General features: G+C 53.0%; 1 protein-coding gene across 3 annotated transcripts; it reads right to left on the reverse strand.

The window, feature by feature from the left end:
* Window positions 1-684: 684 nt before the first annotated feature.
* PPARD (peroxisome proliferator activated receptor delta) lies at window positions 685-22,195 on the reverse strand. 3 transcript variants are annotated; one of them, XM_082330213.1, is made up of 8 exons: window positions 22,136-22,195; window positions 18,067-18,155; window positions 6,819-7,053; window positions 5,947-6,098; window positions 5,042-5,180; window positions 4,232-4,434; window positions 3,471-3,921; window positions 685-3,071 (listed from the first exon to the last, which is right to left on the reverse strand). In XM_082330213.1, the coding sequence occupies exons 3-8, from the start codon at window positions 6,952-6,954 to the stop codon at window positions 2,824-2,826; spliced, it is 1,329 nt and encodes a 442-aa protein (XP_082186339.1). In that variant the 5' UTR covers window positions 6,955-7,053; window positions 18,067-18,155; window positions 22,136-22,195; the 3' UTR covers window positions 685-2,823. The 3 variants fall into 3 exon arrangements, with proteins under 3 accessions (XP_082186339.1, XP_082186337.1, XP_082186338.1); XM_082330211.1 differs by having other exon boundaries at window positions 3,471-3,924; XM_082330212.1 differs by lacking the exon at window positions 22,136-22,195 and adding an exon at window positions 19,027-19,077 and having other exon boundaries at window positions 3,471-3,924.
* Window positions 22,196-23,838: the final 1,643 nt, after the last annotated feature.

Raw genomic sequence — 23,838 nt, forward strand, 5'->3', positions numbered from 1 at the left:
CAAGAGGACTGGGTGACCTCCCAGGGCTATTTATGGCCTTGGATGGGCCGGTGGGCGCAGCAGGTCCCCACCCAGGTAACCGTCACCTGCCCGGCAGGCACAGCGGCTTAACCCTCGCCCTGCCGCTCCCCCCACTCCAGCGGGGACCTCCGGGACTCCCTGTGCCCCCACCTGCCTGGGCAAGGCTGGGGGCAACGGTACGGCTTCCCCCGGGGGCCCTCGAACAGAAGGGGGAGCGGGAAGAGTGGGGGGTCTGGAGCTGCTCCCTGCAAACTCTCGGGTGTTCAGACCCAGCCAAGAGCAGAGCCCGGTGCCAGCACATGGCCGGGTATCCATGGGGTGGCTACGGCCAGGCTCAGCTCATTGCCCAGCTTCACCCCACAGCAAGGGCCACGGCCAAGATTTGGGGCAGGGAGTGCTCGGCTCTGAGGCTGGGACCCCGCTCATGACCAGCTCTCATTGCTTTTAGGTTTGATGGGAAACGCAGGCAGGAAAACCACAGCAGCTACAAGACCTGGGAATCATGGACACCCAGGAATCATGCCAAATCCCTGGAAATCACAGCAAATCCAGAAAATCCCATCACCTCTGCTGGAAACCCACCCAACAGCAGCAACCCAGGGGCTGAGAGAAATCCCACAAAGAAAGGCTGGACACTAAGAGGTTCTTAAATATTTAGTTCAGATTTATTTAAAGTCAAGTCAGTTTGTGGACACTATTTATATTATTAAAAACACTTGGAGGTTTGTACTTCTAGCAAAAATATACATTTCAGTTTGAGGGTTGTTACACTGTCGAGGAGGGAAGAGCAAAAAGTTCCCCAGGTGATGAGTACACAAGTCCTGCATGCTGGCCACAGCGGGGGATGCCACCGGGGGCTTCGGGAAGGACAAATCCCCCAGGCTCCTTCCAGCACACACTGGCGCCTTCCCCGAGAGGGCTTCAAAGTGCTTTAGAAATGGTAATTTATAATATGCCTGCGAGGTAGGGAGGGGAAAGGGCTGGGCAGGCAGAGGGCAGGGAAACTGAGGCAGGGCAAGGAGCCGGAGGGCGGCAGCAGGGGCAGGTTCGGGACCAGCCAGCCCTCTGACATGGAGAGGAAGCCCAGCACTCTTCCCCTTCGTGTTTTAAAGGAATTATTGCACCAGGGAAATCTGCTACCCTGAAGAAGAGGAAAATAAAACTGACTAATTTGCTCCCACAACCCCTCCTTGGGAATATTAATATTTTAATAAGGCTGCCTGGGACACACGGGACCATGAGCTGCGGATGGGTAAGTGCCACTTCTTACGTCAGACACCATCATCCTGAGAGGGGACTGAGCCCTTCCCGCGTCCGTCCTCTCTCCCAGAGCCCAGGTGATGCAGCCCCCCATGCAGGGGTCCCATCCACGGCACAGGCAGCACTGTGGCATTTCACTACGGCTGCAAGTTGTGAGGTGAAGTCCTAGAATGGCTCTGGCTTTAGGCAGACCTTGAAACCTGGAGCTGTCCCTGCACTTGGGATGGCAGCAGAGGAGGGCACGGCAGCTTCCCTGACCTGGCTGCGCTTGCCAGGAAGCTCCTGCTCCCTCCCCTTTTATCAATACTTGGCATTTATACTGTGTTTTATAGCTGCAAAGCTCTTTGCAACCAACGCACTAATTAATCCTTCTGCTCCCCTTCCGAGCAGAGAGCAGGTGACAATCCAGCTCCCTTTCACAGAGGGGAAACTGAGGCAGGGCAGTTAACAGACAGGTCAATGCCCTTTCAGCATCATGAGCACTGTGGGCTGGCTGTGGCTTTGCTTTCTGCTTGCTGGTGTTGCTGAAAGCTTTGTTTGCTCCAGTGCTCACAGGAGCCATGCTGCCGGGGAGCCTCTGCTGCCCACACTGCCCTGCAAAACCCCCAGAGCCCGCCCGGGGCTTGGGAAGGGAGCTGCAGGACAAGCTGCAAGCCCTGCCGCCTAAACCCGACCAGTCCCAGGCCTGCCCCTGGCCCTGCAGAGACCTTTTTGGTAATTCATATCTGCGCAGAAAAGCTTGGGGAAGCAAACAGATTCTGGCCTCTGCTCTGAAGGTGAATTTTTATGAGTCAAACCCTTTCCTTTCCACCTCCCCATCCCTTCGTCTCTCACACTGAGGTGCCGAGGGGCAGGCTTCCTCTGAAACAGGGGTACCAGGAGCAAGGGCTCCCACACGGCACTCAGGGGAAGGCAGAGATCACACAATCCCTCTGGGAGACAGCAATATGCCGCACAGCGAGGCGGGGCTGCAGCTGAGGGTCTCTGCTAGGACAGCCCTACCCGTCTTCAAATACTCTGGCTTTTCTTTGGGAAAGAGAGAAACATCCTTTCGTTACACTGTCCTAGACTTTACGGCTCAGGACTACGTCTTCGGAGTGCAATATAAAAAAGAAAAGAAAGACATGCTGTAAATGCTGTTGCTGGCCCCGCTGGATACCCGCACCATGCTTGGGTCTCCTAATGACCAGAGCATCCCCCACTGTTCCCAAGCTGCCGCAGGAACCCACCGTCTGGGCCATGTAAACCGGCCGGCTGCTCCAGAGGCCCCAGAGAGCAGCTGAAGAGCTGGGCCGTAGTAACGGAAACAGTAGCTTATGATTTGCCTTTGTAAATTTGTTAGTGTGTGTTAACGGAAGCCCTGGCCTAGCAGGTGGTGGCTGCAAAATTTTACGGCATCTAGCCCTATGTACCGTATGTCAGGGTCATGTAGAAAAGAGTTTCCAGTAGAAGAAATGGAAGACATGGGAAAAGGTTTTCTTTGTTTCTGTACAAAGAGTCTTGATAAGAATCCATGGCTTCGTTCTCATAAATAACAGGTCCTTAGTACATGTCCTTGTAGATCTCCTGCAGAAGCGGGTGCAGAGACGTCTCTGTCTCCGTCTTCTTGATCTTCTGCACCAGCTGGGCATGCTCCGTCACCAGCTGCCGCAGGTCGGCCATCTTCTGCAGCAGCTTGGGGAAGAGGTACTGGGCATCTGGGTGGTTGGACTGCAGGTGAAACTCCAGCGCTCGTAGGATGTTGTCTTGGATCTCCTCCACCTGCTTCACATTCATCAGGCCAGGACGGTCTGTGGAGAGGAACCACGGTAGCTGTAGTGTTATGGTGTAGCCCTCCAAAGCACATGCTCCTCTTGGGGAAAGGGAGACGGGGACTGCAACCCACCCACCGTGACTCCAACGTCATCATCGAGACAAGGGGAGAAATGTGCCCTTGGACAACATATCCCACAGCAGCCTACAAGGAGATGCCACTTCTACGCTCCTTGTTCTTGGTCCAAGCTTGCTAGGCGTCACCGCCACAAAGAAGCTTTGGTTTTGGAACTGTTCAGTTCTTCTCTTGTCCTCCTAAGATACCCCTGGCTGATCTCAGGGCCAGCTGCAGCTCAGCCCCCCCAGCCCAGCCCCAACCACCTCTAAGTACAGGAGGACTCTTCCTGAGAATCACATGGCCAAAAGCACCTGCTCACCTCCGCACAGGATAATGGCAGCCACAAACAGAGACAGGTCACTGTCATCCAGCTCCAGCGCATTGAATTTCACAGCAAACTCGAATTTGGGCTCCATGATCTCATTGAAGGGCTTGCGCAGGCTGCGCAGGAACTCGCGGGTCACGAAGCCGTTCCCATTAGCCACCAACAGCCCATCCTTGTTCATTATAGAAGCCAGCATGGCAAAGATGGCCTCATGCACCCCGTACTTCAGCAGAGTCACTTGGTCGTTCAAGTAGAGGCCTATGAAGCTGGGGATGCTCTTGGCGAACTCCGTGAGCTCCCTCACAGTCTCCACTGTGGTGCACTGGCAGCGGTAGAAGACGTGCACCCCGATCTCCTTGTAGGGAGGAATGCCGTTCACTAGCTGTTTCCAGACCAGCCCCTTTTCCGCCTGCCACAAGGTGTCCATGTCATGGATCACAAAAGGCTGCTTGACAAAGAAGCAAGCAGTTAGGAACCTGCCGTGGGGACTCAAGATACCAGCTCTGCCAAGGACACTCACATTTATCTGCCTGTCAGTGCCTGGGCAATCTGCACCCACCCACAACAGCACAAGTCTGAAGAGCAATGGGAATTTTCCCAGCGAGGGGCAGGACGTGTAGAACCCACCTGGCTGCAGGTGGGAACTGGTGCATGTGGAACAGCTACAGCAGGAGGGAGATGTGCAGCATCTCCCAGAGAACAGCCTCCCATGTTGTTTCATGGCCAACCCCACCTGCCCCGGGAAGGAAACTTACTGGGGTGCTGCTGGCCTTCCCGGTCAAGATACCTCTCGCCTTCTTTTTGGTCATGTTGAAGTTTTTCAGGTAGGCATTGTAGATGTGCTTGGAGAAAGCTTTCAGGTCAGCCACCTGCGGGTTCTGGCAGCTGATCTCACTCGCCGTCAGTCCTGCCACCAGCTTCCTCTTCTCTGCCTCCGGCATGCGGCCAAAGCGGATTGCTGTCGGGGGGGGCAAAACTGGTGGGTCAGGACACTGGGGATGATCCCAGGAGATGCGTCCAGGGAGGCAGCAGTCTGCTCTGCCACTGCAGACAGAGGTCTGCTGGTGAACACCTGCAGCTATGCAACACGATGCTCCTCCAGGGCTGCAGCTCCTCTGGCATCAACACCTTCATGAACCAGCCATTACTGCTGCCCTTGCCAACACAACCTCACACTAAGCTCCCATCCTTTGAGCTCTCGCAAAAACGCTGCTTCCCACATAAACACCTTTGCTTGGCCAGGAACAAGACGGTTACACCTGAAGTTTAAAAATCGCAGCACAGAAGAGCATCTGTGTGTCCAGTTCCCTCTGGGTCAACCTGTAAGGGACAACCATGTGCCAACAGCCAGCCTGCATGGTGGGAATGAACAGCCCCTTCTCACTCAGAAGGGGATGAAGAGTCAAAGGCTCAAAGCATTGGTTTTGAAAGATCATCCCCTAGCAAGAAGAAAGCCACAGGATAAAGCAAGCTACATACAGCCTCCCCATGCAAACCCTTCACAGAAGGGCAGGTGGCCCTGTGGCACCCAGCCAGCCAGGCCTGTGGATAGTGGTGACACTTACCGTTATGTGACATGCCCAGCGAGAGGCATTTCTGGAAGCGGCAGTACTGGCACTTGTTCCGGTTCTTCTTCTGAATCTTGCAGCTCCGCTCACACTTCTCGTACTCCAGCTTCATGCGGATCGTCCGGCGGAAGAAACCCTGCAGGCAGGTGGCACAGAGGGGGGCGCGGAGCAGGGGGACAAGGGAACAGCAGTATTAGCACCTATGGTTTGGGACCAGGCTAGTTTATTATCCCCAGGAGCCTCATGGGAGTTCAGCCAGGTGGGGAGGAGGAGCCCTGGGTCTCTGACACAAACACAGTCTCTATCTCAAGAAGAAGTCGTGTGGTGGGAGAAGGGGGCTGCAGAGGAGGAACCGTGGAGGGCAGCCCACGGTCCGGTGGCAGATACTGCGCGTGTGATACTGCAGGCAGCCAGCAGGGAGGGATGGAGGAACAAGCTGCGGGCCCGCCCCAGCCTGCAGGAATGTCTGGCAGGACCTGGGCCGCTAACGCAGCCCCGCTGGCATCCGCTGTGGGGGAAAGAATTTGAGAGGCAGACCCAAGCTGCGGTCAGTGATCCCAGGGGGATAAACGCACAGCTCACTGCTGATCTGCAGCACAGAAAGCGTCTTTAACAGCAAAGTCAGGGTCCCCGTGGGGACAGATTCATTTACCTTACAAAATAAAGCACGATGGGGCAAGATTTGGGCCATATGTATCTCAGCTGCCTCCCCCAGGACAGTATTTGTGTGCCTGCCTCTATACTCCACACTCTCTAGACAGGTTGCAAATTATTTTTTTACAATCACTCAATCCTGCATCCCTGCTTTGCTGCAAACCTGCTTGTTTAAGAGATTGCGTGCTCCCTGGGGTTTAATCTCTCCTTGGCGTTGCTGAACCCAGCCCTCCCCAGGGTGTACGTACCTTGCAGCCCTCGCAGGCATGCACGCCGTAGTGAAACCCCGAGGCTTTGTCTCCGCAGACCCTGCACTCCACATTCAGTGCTCCCAAGGCCGCCTCCTCGCAGCCCATCTGCAGTTGGTCTGACAGGGAGGGAGAGGAGCTCTGCGAAAGGTCTGCAAACATGCAAAGGGATATGTCCTTTCACGTAGTAGCTGCAAGCCCAGCATAGCGTCTAACTCCTCCAGCCATGGGGCTGACAAGGGATTTCCAGCACTGTCCCAGCCTGCCACTGGCATTGCACCTGGGCAGTTAACCTCTGATACCAGGCACTGGCTGCAGGCAGATGCCATACACAGAACCAAGAGTGCCCCCAGTGTGCCCAGCAGCTGAGACGCTCCACATCAATGCTGATTTCTTCCCTCTGGCATTCATGTCTAGGCAATGGAACCCAACCAGCAAATTTTACAATCCCCAGTTGGCAGGCAGCTGGCACAGGGCTGCCCAGCTGGAACGCCTGGGGCTCTGGAGGAGCCTCTTCAGCAGCAACAAACCTTCTCCTCCAGTTCCTACAATCAGCTTGCCCTGAAGACTTCATGAAGCGGCCAGGAAGCATTCTCAGGCACCCTGAGAGTCCTCCCTATCTGGGGCACAACGTTACCTTTTAACTTCCATCTCCCAACCCGCTGCCAAGAGCTGTGCAGTGACCGCAGCAGAAGAAATAAGCCTCTCCATAACTTAGCTCTTGATGCGTTATTTCACAAAGGGAAGAGATTAAAACAAGCCAAACTCCATTCACGGGCAGGTCCTCTGCCCTTTGTAGCTGAGCACACTGCCCAGAGGATGTGGATGCCTGGATGCTCCAGGGACAGACGAGCTCCCACGGCTCCACTCACCTGTGTAGCTGCTCGAAGGCAGTGAGCTGTCTGGTCCTCCGCTTGGGTCTGAGGGTCCGCTTGCCACCATCACTGCCTCTTCCTCTTCCTCCTCCTCTTCCCTGACCTCAGGTACTTCCTCCTGTAGTTGTTCCATAATTGATCACCCCTCAGTGCCAAGACTGCAATCCCTGTCATAGCTCTGGCATCATCCGCGTCTACCCAAGATGGACCCTACCAGGCTGTTCCTGCTAGCCTGCGGGACAGAGGGAGAAATGTGCTATGTCAGCTCTGAACACAGAGCATCTCAGCAGCACGGCGGTGTGCAACCACACTAGTCCTGCTCTTCTTTCTCTCCTTATCCAGGGAGACAAGTAGAACCCAGGGCCGGTCACTTTGCACTCTGGTATAAACGCTCTGTAAGACTCAAGGAAGCAAAAGCTCACTGGAATCGTATTTAAAGCCCAGCAGACAGAGCCCAGATCACAAACCAGCCCAGATGCCACCCCGGGACCTGGACTCCCCAGCTTGCAAGTCCCATAGCAGAAACACTGCCTCAGACAATGTTCCCCAGAGCCGCTAGCACCCTGGGATGTCACAGTGGTAGCCAAGGCCAGGGTTTGACAGAGCCAACACCACCAGAAAGAAAGATTAAGGTAGGTCTGGCTTCACCCTCCATCCCCACCCAGCCAAGGCAGAGCTCACATCAAGGGCAGTGGCTGATCAGGACACAGTGGCTCCATGCCCTGGGTGGGAGATGCTGGGGGAGCAGGGCTCGGTGTGGCAGCAGGCAGTGGCCGAAAGCCCCTGGCCTGTGCGAGCCATCTGCAAGGCTTCCTGCTGGCCCCTGCACTCATGCTTCTTCCCATTACAGCACTGCTGGTTACAGAATTGGTGTTTATTTTCACTCGTCGTGTTGTAACTGGCCCCGGCTCCTCTGCCAAGAGCTGCTGCGTTGAACGTGTTGCTGTTGCTCCACGCAGCTGCTGGGCCGTGCTCAGCCACGGGGTCCAGCGGCATGATCGCGATGGCTGCACAATCCAGCTAGTGTCTTAATTCTGGGTTTCCTGTGGGAGGAACAGCCCCGTCCTCCCTGCCACACACTTCCGCTCCTTGTTTGCCTTAGTCCGTCCCAAACAGCCCACAAAAAGCTCAAGCCATGCAAGTGATGCATCCTCGGTACTGTGACCATCGCAGAGCCATTCCCACCTCCCTCCTAACCATGCCGGATCTCACCCGAGTGTTCAGCTACGCTGCAACATCCTGGCGCTCATTTACCTCCAGATCTTGATTCCTAAACTTACTCTTGCTTGAGTAATTAATATCTCAAGCCCAGTCTATGTAGAGTTGCATCCACTTCCTTAAAGGAGCTATTTTTAAATGGAGAAATATCCGTCAGAAAAGCCACTGAAATCCAGCTTCCACCAGGAAAACCTCAAAGCAAATGCAGGCACAAGTTAAACTGATACAGCACCCTCAAGCCTGCATTAGAGTGAAGTGAGCAAGCTACTTGCAGGGGACTCGTACAAGGGCAACCCCCAAGCAATAGGATGGTCTAGCCCACGCCACAGCACAGGGCTTGCTGGGGGAGGGCAGCAGTGACCCAGGACTCCCTGGGCTCGTTTTCCCTCCTGCAGCAGACCCTCATGCCCAGCACTTTGAACTTGAGCCGCAGCTAGCTCCCTTGGATTTGCTGGAAAGCCATCAGCGCCAAGCAAGGTCAGAGCTTCCTGCAAGATCAAGCAAGCAGCCAAGGGACAGGACAAAGCCTGAAAGCGAGAGGTTGAACGCAAACATGTCACAAAGCCAGGACACAAGTCACCCCCTGGAGCCAGTGCTGCACTGGAGCCTGGGTCTCCTGCAGGCAAGGGGGCTTTGCTTTTCCTCTCCACGCTGCGAATTCAGACTGCAGGACAGATGGCTTTGTTTCAAGGAGAAGTACGTTAGAGGCAACGAGCAAGCACGACCGCCCTGCTCTCCTTTACAGCAGGAGCAGGCAGAAGGGTGCTTAGACAAGGGTAGAGCACTCCCTTCCCGTGCCTCTGCAAGAGCACTAAGGGACCATTGAAGGGCTGTGTTATCCTTGGCCTCCTCTCACACATCCCGCACGGTGGGACATGGCACACAGGCAGGAAAACCTATTCATCGGAGATGGAGGGTAACGAGCTTGATCGTTTTGAAGGCTATATATAAATGAATGTACAAGCATCAGGAAAACACTTTTGCCTGGAGCAGCAGTTACTGGGGGAAGTTTGTGGCAGGAGAAACCAGTCTACAATGGAAAATATATCCAGCAGGAGCTTAACGAGCTTCTTATTAGCTCTTTGTCTCTGTCATCCAGCACAGGCCACTTGCTTTAAACTCAGTGCAGATGGAGCCCTCTGCTTGGCCCCAGATGCCTCATGGCACATTGCCGTTGGAATAACATGGGCACATTCCTTCAGCTGCATCCCTGGCACACTGTCCTCCATCTGCTGGGTCTACTCAGGGATGTGTACTGCTGGGGTGGCAGCGAGTCGGTGACACGCAGCTTGCTCCCCAAAACCCACCAAAGCAACCCCAAAACTGTGCTTGGAGTTGGTCTGGCTAGAGATGGGCATGCAGCCCTGAGAAGGGAGAAAGCAAAGGGCGAGATGCGCACAGACAGCAATGTCAGCCTCCAGCTAAGGCTCCCCATGTGCACGCAGGCATTATGGGAAGGATAAGGACTCAGATCCCACCCTTCAAGAGTGGCTGGAGAGCCAGAGAGAGAAAAGCTTTTACCAGAAGGCTCTGAATGCACTGTTTTAATATCTCCTTGCAGGCCAAAAGTACAGGGGCCTGGGCAGAGGGAAGCTGCAAGAGCTGTTTGCACACCTGCCTTTCCCTTAGCCATTCCCCTATTTTCTAAACAACAGAGATAGAGGGAGAGGAGGGGGGAAAAGGGATTGATTTCACACAGGAGGCTGCACCCCCTGCCTTCAGCAGATGAAAGGCCAAGGCAGCTGCCGCCCAGATGAAAGGCAGGGCACAGCCCGTGCCTGTGCACCCCAGCGTGGAGCAAACTGGCTCAGCAGGGCCCCTGGAGAGATGCGGACCTCCAGCCCTCCCCTCTGGGCTGGGGGCAGCATCGTGGCAGCACGCAGAGACCGTGGAGATTTGCCAAGGTTTCACACATGCTCCTCCATTCCCCTGTGAGCCCCGTGGTTCAGAGTGGGGTATCCTGGGAAGCTGGAGCTCCTCAGAGGTTTGTCTGAACTCTGTCGCTCTGAGCGTGAGGAGGGACCTGCCCTGCCAGCACGGCCAAGAGCAGGGCTGTAGCGGCCCTGCATCTTTGTGGGATGGCACCAGGGATGGCTGCGTGGATGGCAGAGGATGGCCAAAGGGCCCATCTCAACCCCAGGACCTCTGCATCCATTTGGCGCCTCCACATCCAGCTGCCAAGCAGGCAGAGCCAGAGGAAGGATAACATGGTCTCCTCCCTTGGCTAAAAAGCCATCTGCCAGAGCACAACACACAAGCTTCAAGCTGCAGGAAGAAGGGCAGAGATTCCTGCCTGGTATAGCCACCCCCTTTTTCTGTTTGGCAGCTGTCACAGGGCAGCAATGGAAAGAGAGTATGGAAACAAGGACGGGGACTGTGAATTCCTTCCTAAGCTTCTCCGAAAAACCCGGCAAAGCTGTTTCCCTTCCTCTTCCCACAGGATGGGAATGAGCGAGATGGCAAGCATCTTGTGACTTACTCTGCCCTTGCCTCAATCCCTGTTCCAAAGAGCTTCGATAACCCTGGCTAAGACAGCAGCCTCCCTCCCGGGAGCCTGCAGCTGGCAGAGGGTGGGTTTGTTTGCTGGCTCTGGGCTTGGGCAGATGCCTGCTGGCTGCCCTGCTCCCATGATGCAAACAGCATGGGCAACAGGTTTATCTTTACTAGAAGCAGGAGCTGGCATCTATGCCAAGCTAAACCATATGGCAGGAATAAGGGGAAGAGACATGGCACAACGAGAGGAGGAAAAAAAACCAAGAACAAAAGTTAAATGTAGACAAATCTTCAGCGTGGACCCCCTGCAAGAAGGCAATACTTCTCTGGAGCTGACCAAGATCCAAGCCTCCTGTACATCAGCCTGCAGCCTGTACCCTTTTGGCCTGAGCGCTCTTCACCACTGATTAGCATGTAAACCTTGGAGCCAAGTTCAGAGAAGCAGAAGCTGACAAACCGTTGAGGAAGTGCCTGTTTCCCCACAGTCCGTGTGCAGGAAGGGTGGTGGGACGACGTGACAGAGAAGCCCAGTTTCTCATCAGTGTTCAAGTCCCGCACACAGAGTGAAGTGTCACAAGAAGGGGATGTGTGATTCAACGCAGACACCCAGGCACTGGCCGCCAGACAGCCACAAAATAAGAGCAAGGAAGTGCTCGCAATTAGAAGGACCTCATCTTTAAACCAGGTGTAGTTTCACTGGTGGCGGGCTCAAACAAGAGGTAATTCCAGCGTGCTCACAGGGGTGGAGCGAGGACGCCCGCCCCCATTTCCCTCCAGAAGAACATACATTTGCTTCTAATACATTTATGCAGATGGGATTGACCAAGTCCCCATTGCAGTTTGGAGCATCACCACACAAGATCCCTCCCTGGAAGACGGGGGTTTCCAGGCAAAGCAAAATGCCAAAAAAGGGTCCAAACCTCCCAAAGGCCAAATCACAGTTGATCCGCTCAATGTGGTTGTTCAAGTTACTGTAAAAGAGGTCACCAGGAATTGAGAAAGGAAACCAATTTACTGTGGGAGCGCTTCTGGCTTGCGTTTTTATTCCTCTGGACAAAAATATTAGCCAAATTCACAGTTAACAGAAGTGACTCCTTTTGGAACAGGCGAGATGAGAACTCAGCCCACTGTACAGCAGTGCTTTGTGACGTGCAGCACATATTGAATCCACAAAAAAACACTGAACTGAATCCATAAAAAAAAAGTGATTGCCGCTTGTTGGCCATCATTTGCAGATGTCCCTTGGGTTGTTTCACTGATTCTGACATCTGCTGATCAAGTACCAGCTTCTGTTCCTCCTCCTACACGTCAGATACTACTAATAAAAGCCGAGTAAGAGCTAAGCAGATGCTGCAATACAGGAAAGGTAACTAAGTGCACAAAACAGGAGACACAAACATTGAAAACATGTTTGTTTTTGTTCCTGAAAAATCAACACACCCACTCATTAGCTAATGAGATCTCAGCAGCACTTACTACCCAAGTGCTTCCTCCCTTACTCAAAGTCTTGGCTGCAAGGCAGGCTACACACAGAAATAAACTACTAGAGCTAGCAAGGAAGAGCCCTTCCACATAGGCCTGGCCAGCACTGACACTCAGGGCCAGATTTTCCCCTTGAAGCAGCTGCTCAGATGTTGTACCATGCCCCAGTCCAGTCCTGTGATCTTCTCTCCAATGCTGCTCTGTGCAGGCTACCTGTGTTTCACCAAGTATGAGCCCAGCTAACTAAGCAGCAGGGTGCTGCTAGAGCTGCTATTACTGTATTGCTGCTAATTACTCAGGAACATGTGACAGAGGGTGCAGGAGATTCCCTTGCTTGCCTTGAGCAGCCAGGCTTGCCAAAATGAATCACACATCTACCGCATGTTTTAACTCACTCACTTCCTGGACACTGAGGGGGGGAAAAAAAAGCAAAAGAAGTTAAGAAGGTTACAAAATTCGCCAGATTCTTCTCTTTTTGTACCACACTTGGTGCTGTCCCCGAAACCAGGTCACGGTATTTTGCTCCAAAAGGAACTTCCTGCTTTCTCGCCTGTGCTGGGTTTCTTCAGAGAGCAAGAGATAGTGCAAAAACAGAAGCAAATCAGACTTTGGGCAATGAACTCACAACCACGTGCAAAGGGGGGGGGGTGGGGGGGTGGGGGGTCTGCCAGGCTGCTCTTCCCTTACAATTCATCCTCCATGAGCTGCAGGCGTCCCTGGCTCCAACAGCTCCAAGCATGCATCAGATGTACTCCGAAATCTTGAGATGGCAGATACTGGGAGAGAGTTAATGCTTCTACAGGAATCATCCCTACACACTTTTCCAGTGGAGAGACTCCCTGCCCTGTTCAGCCTCTGATGAGCCAGGCTCTGCAGCTACCTTTTGCAGAAGGGGTAACAGCAGGGCAGGCAGCGAAGACCTGAGTAGTTGTTAGCTCTTGTCTGAAGTTCTGCTTCGTGACCTTCAGCAAATCCTGTCAACCCCCATACTTCCATTTCCTTCATCATCAAAAAAAAACAAACAAACAAAAAAAAAAAACAACCACCTCCAACCAAAACCCCAAAAACCAAACCCAGGACTTTTACAGTGCTTCCTTCCTGATCCTGTCCTTGCTACATTAGCTCATGGAGACGGCATGTTTTGGAAGCAAAGAGGAATACATCAGTGCCAAATGTCATTGTTTATTCCTGTATTACGGATTTTGACACCTGTTTGCAGTCACGCTCGCAAGTCTGGCCTCCCCAACCCCAGGTCAGCACACCATGCTGCTTGTGACCATCTTCTCCCTCTGTACATTCCTATATGAAGAGTTTCCAGGATTACTTTCAGCAAATAAACTGGCCTGTCTCATCCTGGCAATTGCTGACTGATGTTTGTGTTTTGCTGTCAACTCAGGACAGCCCAGAGCACCCAGGGGCAGGAGAGCACATGGGTCTGACCTGCTTCAACAAGGACCACAGCCAGGAAACAAGCAGGTACCAGAAAGGTGACACCACTGGGACTTCTCAGAGCTGGAAATGGCACAGAAGTGTTGCCATTTGAGAAGATCATTAAGTCTGGTAAGGAGAGAGGATCATCCCCACTGCGCCCCAGGGCACAGCAAAGGTGGCCGCAAAGCCGTGGCAATGGTTTGGGAACACGGCTGCAAGCCTAGCACACATGCTGCTGGGAGAGAGGCACAGAACAGCTTGCATGGGGCTGCTGAGATGGTTAAGTGTCTGCAGGGGACTCTGAACCCACAGTAGGCACCCGCTGCCCAGCCTGGCATCTCCTGTTTATGCTCTTCCAGCAGCCTCTGCCACTGCTCCACAAGTGCTAGCTTTCCCATCCCTGCTTCCTCTCTGCAAGTGCCAGAGAAGCTGTCTGGGACATATTCCCCTTTCCTTTACCATCCCAAAGGCGAGGAGGTTGGTGGCTCAGAGAACCCACTGACCCGCTGTAAGCTGATGCTTTCCAAAACTCCTGAAATCCTCCTGCACATTACTCCAGGGCACTCAGTTTACTTACAGACCCCTTGTCCTCCCAAACGTGAGCAGGACACGTGGAAGGATCTGGTTTCAGGAACATCAGTAATTATAGAACAGGGCTGATGAAGGAGGAGCTCATGGGAACAGCAAGAACACTTCCCAAGGCGAACGGTCGGCACAGGGTGTTACAGGCTCAGAGCAGCATTTAAATGGAAAACCAGGAAAGCAGCAAGCAGAACAAGCTGTCACTGCAAACAGGAACACTGGTGGCAGTGAGTAAGGCCGTCATTTGGCAGCGCTGCGTGCACCAGGACACATCTTAGTTCTCCCAAAAGCCTCAGTGTCACTGGGACACCAGCAAGCTTCACCCCTGCTTTGCACAGGGCAATCAGCTCCCCAGAAAAGCAATGAGGGGTAGAAAAGTAGCAGCAGGCCAATGCATGGCTCTGGATCACGCATGCTTGCGTGCAGCCTGCCATCTGGAGCCAAACACTCAGTAGGCCAGTAAGTTTTACTGCCAGGCTGCCAGTGCTCCCAGATCCAGGAAAATGCCCACAAAAACAGTAGCAAGCCTTCTCCTCTTTGCAGCAACTGAGATTTTAGATCCTATGGGCTAACCAGGAAAAAAAAAAAATCCACCAGCCTGTAAGTTTTGTTATGCTTACACTTGGACTCCCAGAAAAGTGCTACTGGTTTTGTAGACCTTAGCAAAATATCCTGGGCACCAGCCGTGCCGCTCTGATCCCAGGACACAGCTGACAGTGAGTGATTATGTCCAGGCACAAGTTCAGATGATTCAGCATGGCCTGGGAACGTACGCACCAAAATGGTTAGAACAAATCACCATGTTCGCTGCATCTCCATTTCAACCAGAGAACAGGAAAAAAGAGGGAGTCTGAGTTTGACTGCATACATGTCTGTACAGAAAACTCCAGAGAACATTACAATAACTTTGTTACGCAAAGTAGTTCAACACCCTCTTAGGGAACTAGAGGGGAATGATGTTTCCTTACTATTTTAAGCCATATTCAGACAGCAAGAGCCGACTGGAGGAACAGAGGTTTCCCTGCGTTTTCAGCAGTGATATGAGCAGTGATCACGTCAGCATGATCCTGCCAAGACTCCTCTGCCAATTAGAGGACTGCAGTGTGCTCTGACCATTTGGATTTCCACCTCAACCCCTAGAAAACAAAACGCTCGAGCAAACCATTAGCACCTTTCATAACATCCTCATGTCTTTGGCACTGTCTTGGGGGTATGGAGAGCAGCAGAGGTACACAGCGAGCAGCAGAGGTACACAGCGAGCCGGTGACTACCGCTTCCCGACACAGCCAGCTGCTGGGAGCTCAGCGGGCTCCACCAGCCCCAGCCCCAAGCTCACGCTCACCAACAACCCTTTTCCAGAGACCCCCGTGTCTCTAAGTCCCACAACATAACACCTACCCCACGGACATGAGAACCCACAGATTTTTTGCAGAGACGTGGGTCTCTGACCATCAGCCCTCGTGGGGTTGACAGCTTTCAAGGTCCAACAGCTCTAGCAGAATCTGTATAATCAACTTAAAGGTGAAAAGTAGATTTGGGCATTGTCAGAAATATTCCAGATTTGCCTTAAGATGAAATCAAGAGTTGCATTAAAAAAATGTTTGTAAAATGTCAGGCAGGATAGGGATTTGAGCTTAGGTTCCCATCACTGAGGTGACTGCACAAAACACTGCTTATTTTGAAGCCATCTCACCCATCCTCTCTTTGGCCTGACAAAGCCTTTCCTAATGAGACATTCATTAGGCAGTAGTATGGTTCACTGTAAAGTTTGTCTTAACAGACCATCAAAGAAATGCTTCCATATCAGCTCAGGTAGGAAAGCTCATCTGCCCTTTTAAACCACCAGAACTGTTCCCTGTCTCCACTCCACACCTCTGTTACGAGGCTGAATGTGCATGTTCTGGGTTTTGCTATTCCAATTTCCACTTCCGAGACCAGGGCAAACCAGAAAATGCAGCATGAGGGCAATGATTCTGGTTAGCACGGACATTATCTGGCTGTTGCTATCCACAAGCCTTAGAGATATGCCTTGGCTTGACCCAGCACCATGAGAAATGTTTGTGTTTCTGGCTTATGCTTTCATCCTGTCACCTCCTCCCTGGTCAGGATTCCCTTGCAAACCACAGCCTCCGCAAAACCCACACTTTCAAGCAGAACCAGTCCACAGGGATCCCCAGGGAAGCACCCTGACACACACTTGTATGTCGGAGCCCTTTGCAAAGCCAGTTTGAAAGACCTGACCCAAATGATCTCAGATGTTCACAGGCTCTTGGCTAAGCCTTGGAGGACACACACATTTTCCAGACACTATGATCATAGCAGTGAATATTAGAGCATTTCAAGAAGTCATCCTGAAACTAAGATACATCTCGAGTCAGTTCTGCTCGGAACCCTTCTTGCAATAAAGCAGGGCTCCAGTGAACGTCATCCCTGAACATTAATTTTGGGGAAGATGCATTTCACAATCTCCTTGACCAAAAGGCTTCATATTGGCATCAATCGTTCCACTACAAACGCTGCTTTGGGAAAGTAATTTCCTAGGCATTCTGCCAATGCAAGTGCATTTCAGAGTATAAAATAAAAAAAAAGAAATTAGTTCTGCAGAAAAATCTTATTTGTACTCACTATGGAAATCACTTCTGCTTGTCTAGACTTTCGCAGAGTCTCCAAAATTATTGCAGCAGCGACAAGCAGTGTATATTTGAACAGTGACACTTCTAGAAAGGCAGAGATTGCTCTGCAGTGCCTGATGAGAAAGCAGCTACACAGCCGGACAAATCTGTGCGTATCAGCAAGGGCAGTTGTTCCTGCTATAAAGCAAGGGAGCCAATACAAATCACAAAATAAACCACCATCTCTAAAATTTCATAGTCAGGGCAAGCCAGGCTGGGTTCTGGCAGCAAACAACCTCTCAGACATAAGCACTGTAACATCATTGCATGCAATTAAAAAATCATTTGCATGTCAGGTCCCACTGCATGAAGGAGCCCAAGAGTCTCTTGTCGTGCCAATTCCTTGGTCTCTAAGAACGTTTGCAGATTTCCAGTTCATAATTCAATAGCCACAGATGAAATATTCCCTGAAAGGCAACAAGATGTACTGTACAAAAATACATATTTGTCAACAGGCAACAGGCTAGAGAGATGGAGACCATTAACATCAGTAAGCAATTTTGTACAACAATGCTCATCTGATCAGCAAAGCCTCATGTGGCTCATTACAAAATCCTCTCCGCATGCTGCGAAGATCCTTGGAAGCCCATGTTGTGAATGCCAGAACAGGGACAGCACAACAGTTGCACAAACTTGACACAGAAAACCATGTCTCTGTCCAGCTAAACACCTTAGACATGTGTTGAGGCAAAAATAAATTCACTCCCTATGCACAGACAACCACATGAACCACAGAAGCTACATGCAGCATCTGGGTGCAGGGTGACCGCAGGGAAGACTTTCAGGCATCAATTCAGAGGTCTGCAGGACGGACAATGTCCCCCCCAGGCTGTGTTGACCACCTCCTCAAAACCCCTGTCCCAGCTCGGCTGTAACCTGCTCAGCTTTGTCCGAGTAAGGCAGTTACATAGCAACAGACGGTATCGGTACTGCTGCCAGATCACGTGTCTGGATCGTTAGGTGATTGTTTACCCAAGTACGGTCCCTGATCTCATGTGTGCTCCCCAATCTAGAAGAGCCAATTTCAGTTGTAAAAAAAAAAAAAAAAAACAAAACAGTGAAATAATAAAATATTATGTTCCTATACTTTGAAGGTAGCAGTCAACTTAGAAGAACAGGATTAGACCATGATACTCAGAGCTCACTCCTAAGCATAATCCATAAAGATTGTATTCAGAAACTGAACAAAAATAAGGCATAGAATTTAAATTTAAAAAGAAATTTAAGGAAGTTTAAGCTTGTAGACAAAAGTGAAACTTGCTGAAAGCAAGCCACACTTCCTAGGCTCTTCCCTATCCCAAGTTTTTAAAAACATACATATGATAAGTGCTTTGGTAGATTGCCCGCGTGCGAAAGAGAAGGGTTACCTCTCCAGAGCAGCTGTCCCTGTCTGCCTGTTGCTGAAAGCCACCGTTCAGTTACCATGTCAGCACGAAGAGCTGAAAACCGAAGTAATCTGCAAGAGAACACAACACGAATTTCCACGGCTGTGCTGAAGGCCAGATATTTATGCCGCTGGGAGAACTGGGCTGGATCCAGCGACAGCTCTGAAATTTAAACAAACACTCCCTCTACCGCATGCTGAAACCATAGGCTGGGGTGACTCCTCTCACGCTGCGGGAAGGCAGGGGAGCAGCCACCGCATGGTGTCCGCAGCCGTCTCCCCCGGGCTCCTGCTAACCAGGAGGTAGAGCAAACCCTTGGGTGTCCCAACAGAGACGACCCCAAACCCTGACACCAGGCTTTGAGCATCAGGATGTCACCTTTGCTTTATGTCACCCACAGCCCGAGGCCAATGACCCTGAGCTTTTATGACAAGACATGAAGTTGATGCTAGAAAAAGGTCTATGGTGGCCATAAGGTGGCTTGTTTACTCAGCTTGCTTAATCCACCTTTAAGAGTCTGACAGAAAGTTACTGCAACTTTCATGAACTTCCCTCTTGGGTGGTTGAAACTTAAGGATTAGACAGAGTTTATTCACTCTTCTTGGTTTTCCTGATAACTTTGCAAATAGCCTTGTACAAATTTCAGGCTCAGGAGAGCAGTAAGAGACCAATGCTGGGAAAAAAAAAAAAAAAAAATGCTTCTGAGGCTTTGAACTAGAGGACTTAGAGAAAATATGTTCTATTTTTAGACACAGTTATGCAGACTAACTGGACTAACATATTCAACAAAGATGTTGTGAACATGATGCTACTTGAACCCATGTACCCTCCCCGATATTACCCTAGCTTAGCTACTCCTCCCACCCCAATCGAAAAGCCCCGTTTCATATTGCTGCCTCCAACATGGATGACTTGCAAGGCAGCTGAGCGCCGGCAACGAACCTGGCATCGCCAGCCCCCCGCTGAGAGGGGCAGCTTGGGCAGGCAAGCCGACAAGTTCAGGGCAGAGAGTGAATCCCACCCAGTGCCACATGCTGTCCTGCATCTCCCGGGTCTGACACTGCACCAGGAGCTGCAGCTGCTCAGAAGAGGAAGAAAAAAGAAAGCAAATCCCCTGCCCCAAAAGCCGAGGCTCCTGGAACACTAGCATGAGTGGGGAGGGTATTTCCTATGCTGCCAAGCAGCCCAGGTACATCCAGGGGAGGGCATGAGCGTGGGATCCAAAAAAATAACCCCAGTCCCTTGCACTGGAGCATCATTTGCACTGGGATTGCTCTTTCTTGTGGTCAGCGATATAAAAATCACAGCCACCCTTGAAGAAAGTGATTGCCCTCGGTTTACAGGCAGGGGGGCTGAGACCTGAGCTGAGACAAGCCTGCCTGAAGGTCAGCTGGTGAGGGAAGGAGCACAGCTCCAGCGCCCAGCCCTCTGCTTTAGTGGGGGCCATAAAACTGCACACAGTAACTTCACTTTCACAGCAGGACACTAAAGCTACAGCAGGTTTCTCATCCCCTCCCTCCTGAAAGGGAAGGTAGTTTTTCTAAACACTCCAAAGTTTTTCTTTAACCTTCCTGATGAGGAACAATAATAAAGTCATTACAACCCCACTGGCACATCAGGAGGGGGCTTTCTTCATCTCCATGAGCAATAAAGTCTGTCCCTGATTCAGTAACAAAGTATTAACGTTGACACTGTCAACAAGGGCATGAATCACACGCCGGGAGTGCACAAATCACACCCTGAGCTCTCTCCCATTGCAGATCAGAGTGCTTTGCTGTTGCTGCTGCCAGAGATCTAAGAATTAAAACTAAATTACTGGCTCACGTCGTCCTGCTCATAGCTAAATGCCAGGGCATGCCCCATCATCATCACACACAAGGCAATACTTGCACCAGCTCAGCAAGGCACAGAGGGAACCTGCCAGCACATCCCTCCTGAAAGCTTCCTCTTGTATCCCTGGCTGACACATGATAAGTCACAGAGAAAACTCCCACCTCGGCACAGGCTGGAGCACATTTGTACCAGGAGGGGAAAGGGATTCTCCGCTGAAGGCAGCAAGGGAGTTTGCACAAAGAGAGACAGCAGGAGGAGGGCCAAGAGGAGCAGGAATGAGAAAAGGGGCACGGGCTGCTTCAACCAGCAGGTCACCGGTTCAAGAGATCAACATTGCTACTGGCCTCGGGACTCCGATTTATGGGGTGGCCCCAGATGCATCCTCTTTCCATGCTCAGATCCCTCTGCATCGCCACAATGGACATTGCCAGGACCCTATGGCATGTCCAAAGCCTGCTTGCCTCTCTGCCCACCCACGGCCCGTTCACAGGGGGCTCAACAGACTGAGTCCTTCCTGCAAGCACAATTGTCTCTCGCATGCAAGAGGCCTCCAAGCACAGCTGTTGAAGGGGAAGGTGGCCAAGGATGTTACACCAGGACACTGTTTGAAGCCACACAGATACAATGCAGTCGATGACAGACAGAGGCTTTGGGAAAAGCATAGATGGTATCGTCACAGAGGGTGTGTATTCTCTCCTGCTTCACTGACAAGCTGCATCTTCAGCTGCTTTTCCTCTCTGTGCCTTGATTTTTCCATCCAGGGACACTAAAACACACCTACTTCGTAAATAGGTTTTGAACCTTAATTCACTGGTTTCTGTAAAGAGGTTGGAGGCTCTCTGATCATAAACAAATAGGACTGTTAAACATCATTTGAGGTGAAGTCAGTGCACACAAACTTTTGGAAGTATAGAGAGGCCAGGACGCCTTTTGACCACACGAAAAAGGGGAGGTCAAAACTCATCTGGGGAGGAACAGTTCAATGTAACAACAGGATCCTTGTTGATTATAATAGCAGAGCTTGGAGCTAGCCAACAAGGAAGGAGAAAATGCAACAGGTTGGTAGAACGAAACAAAGGAGGGAAGCAGGAGGTGAAAGAAAATTAGGTCTCTTGCTTCAAGGTCCTGCCACCTACTTCTGCATGCTCCCTTACCTTTCACCTAGGACTTTTTACAAGCACTTTTAAAGCTAATTAAGAGTTACACTCAACCCAGCCAGCATGCAGGTACCACCTTCCTGCATTCGGCTACGAGCGTTTGCAGCGCAGGACAAGCAACCTCATGCAGAACTCTCAAGTTGGCTCAATAGAGCCACTATTTAATAAAGGCAGCAGTACTCCTACTTTATAGGTGGAAAAAGCACGGCACAAAAAGTAAACATCTTTTATCGGGGATCTCAGGGAAAGCAGGAGCAGAATGTGGAGATACGACGGATGAGAAAAGAACTTTCAGACCCTTTCTCCTCGAGCAACCCCTGCTCCGAGCAAACCCATGCACCACAGATGGACCGTCCTGACCCTCTTTCTTCTCCTCCTTCCAGCCCCAGCAGTGCCCCTCACTGGTACCCTAAAGCCAGAGGCCAATTCCCCCCTCTGCCACCCCGCTCCTGGGAGAGAAGAAAGGCAGACTGTCCCCCCGCCCCAAACTCCCCGGTTTGGGCCATGTCCCATCCTCCATCTTCCCTGATTTCCCAAGCAGGAATGAGAGCCTGCACCCTCAAGTCACAGATGTGCCCCTTCCCTCCCCACCCCCTCCAAATCACTGCCCCCCCAAAGTCCCTCCCTGCCTCTTCGACGCTCAGACCCGTGCCGCCAGAGCTCCGGGCCCTCAGAGAGCCCCCATGCACCCTCATCTCCTCAAACCCACACCCACAGAGAGCCCCTGTCCCCAGCCTCACCCCCCTGCTCCTCGTTACCCCCATCCCGCAGCTCAGCCTGCCCCCCCCACCCTGCCTCCTACCTTGTCCCTGCACCTTCAGTGTCCCGTGTCCCTCACAGACCCCACCCCTGCTGCCCCACACCCCCTGTCCCTCACATACCCCTATCCCCGCTACCCCACACGCCTGCGCCCCTACCACCCACATGCCCCATACCCCCGGCCCTGTCCCCCACAGACCCCCTGCCCCACACCGTGCCCCTGTCCCCGCGTGTCCCGTCCCCCCGTGTCCCCACCGACGCCGCGGAGCCCCCCGCCTCCCCACGGGCCTCGCCCCGCTCACCTCCCACGGCGGCCCCGCTCCCGGCCCGCCGCCGCCCCCCCCCCGCCGCCGGCGCCCCAGCTACCACCCACCCCCTGCACGTCACTGCGCCCGCCCTGACGCCACCGCATACCCAACGCCCCTCAGCCAATCGCCACCGCCGGGAAGTCGTTACCGCATCACCACGGCAACGGCCCAAGCCTGCCCTGCCCCGCCCCGCCGCGCGGCGCGGCGCCCCCTGGCGGGCGCGGCCGACACTCTCACCCCACCCCCGGCGGGCGCGGGGCCTCATGGGAAATGTAGGCGGTGCTCGCGGGACATGCTGGGTAGGGAGGGCGGGGATGGAGGCGCAAAATGGCGGCGGGCGGCGGTTTGTGGTTGCCGCGCGCTCCCCCAGACGGGTCCCCAGCGGCCGGGGGAGCCCGCGTGGTCCCTGTTCCCCCTCGGCGTCACGGCCACCCTGTCCCCGCCCCTGCGGGCTGCTCCGCCGCGGCTGACAGGGACCCGCCGCTAGGCCCAAGCTTTCCCCCCGGGCCCCCGCCGCTGTGGAGGGAGCGGGGCCCGCGTCTGTGCTGCGCGGGCTGGGGGGGAGCTTGTGTCCTGCCTGCAGACGTGAGGGCAGAGGGGACGGCAGCCTCCCTGGGAAACCCCCGCTGAACCCTCCCGGGTCAGGCGGGTCGTGGCTGTAACTGGGGACGTGTCTCGGAGAGGAAAGCCCCGGAGGCGGCGCTGAGCTCCGTGTCGCGGGCAGAGCGGCTCGTCCGGAGGGACGAGAAACGGAGCCGGGCACATGCCGCCGAGCCCTCACCGGGCAGCCCTATGCAGGAGGCCCGGTAGCAACCAGCATGCTCCAGCCCACGCCATGGTGGAATGGGGAGGGAATAGGGATTTGCCTCGGGCAATGAAACTGGGACTTGAGGTCTAAAGAGCTGCGGACACCAGCTCTGCCACGCCAGGTGTTCCGTTAGATGCTACGGGACCATCACGACACAGTGCTCGAGGTGCCTGTGGGAGCTCTGGGGCTCTCCCCAGTCTGAGCCCCTGGCTGCTTTTTGCCTGCTCAGGGCTAGATCACCTGCCTGCTGGAGGTGTTGCAAGCCTTCTGCTGTTAATGCTGTTACTTGAGGTCTAGGACGGAGCTGATTTTATACCTTCATACCCTAGGTAAACCACAGCAGTGGCTAATCTGATAAGTGATGTTATGTTTTAAAAGCACAGGCCCTGTTCCCATTATGGTTACTTGAGGAGCAGTACAGAGCTCAGATGATGCCCCTCATTAATGCAGATGTAGCCACAATTAGGATTTAGCCGGTCCTTCCTGAAAATGTGGAACCCCAGGCCAGTGCACCAGGACAGCAGAGTTTGGGCAGAGCTGCGGGCTTGGAGCTGCAAAAGATTAGTGTAGAAAGCATCAAGGTTTGTATCTGACTCTGCAAATGCTCACACACATGATGTTACGCTAGAGAACTCCAGGTTTCCCACAGGAGACCCCCACAGACGTGCAGACCCCGCACAAACCCACACTGGTGGGATGGTGGGAGCAGCAGAGAGCTGCTCTTTCCCAGCACCTCCATGAGCTATGCTTGTGCTCCTGCTGCAGGAGTTTATTCTTAGTCGGAGGCGCTGGGGCGCACGCCAATGGTGCACATCAACTGCTGACTTAGGCAAGCTCCAGCCCTCGGTCGGCCACTCTGGGAAGATGAGACAGATCCGGGCGCATCCAG

The sequence above is a fragment of the Platalea leucorodia genome (assembly GCF_965183815.1).
Source record: "Platalea leucorodia genome assembly, chromosome: 19".
In the NCBI taxonomy this organism is placed as follows: domain Eukaryota; kingdom Metazoa; phylum Chordata; class Aves; order Pelecaniformes; family Threskiornithidae; genus Platalea; species Platalea leucorodia.

Bases quoted from the DNA above. Each gene is read 5' to 3' on its own strand.
- PPARD (XM_082330211.1), bottom strand. From the start codon at position 6,954: ATGGAACAACTACAGGAGGAAGTACCTGAGGTCAGGGAAGAGGAGGAG. The intron at 6,099-6,818 runs GTGAGTGGAGCC...GCATGTTTGCAG, and splicing joins GCCTTCGAGCAGCTACACAG to ACCTTTCGCAGAGCTCCTCT. The intron at 4,435-5,041 runs GTAAGTGTCACC...CCCCCCCGACAG, and splicing joins GCTGGGCATGTCACATAACG to CAATCCGCTTTGGCCGCATG.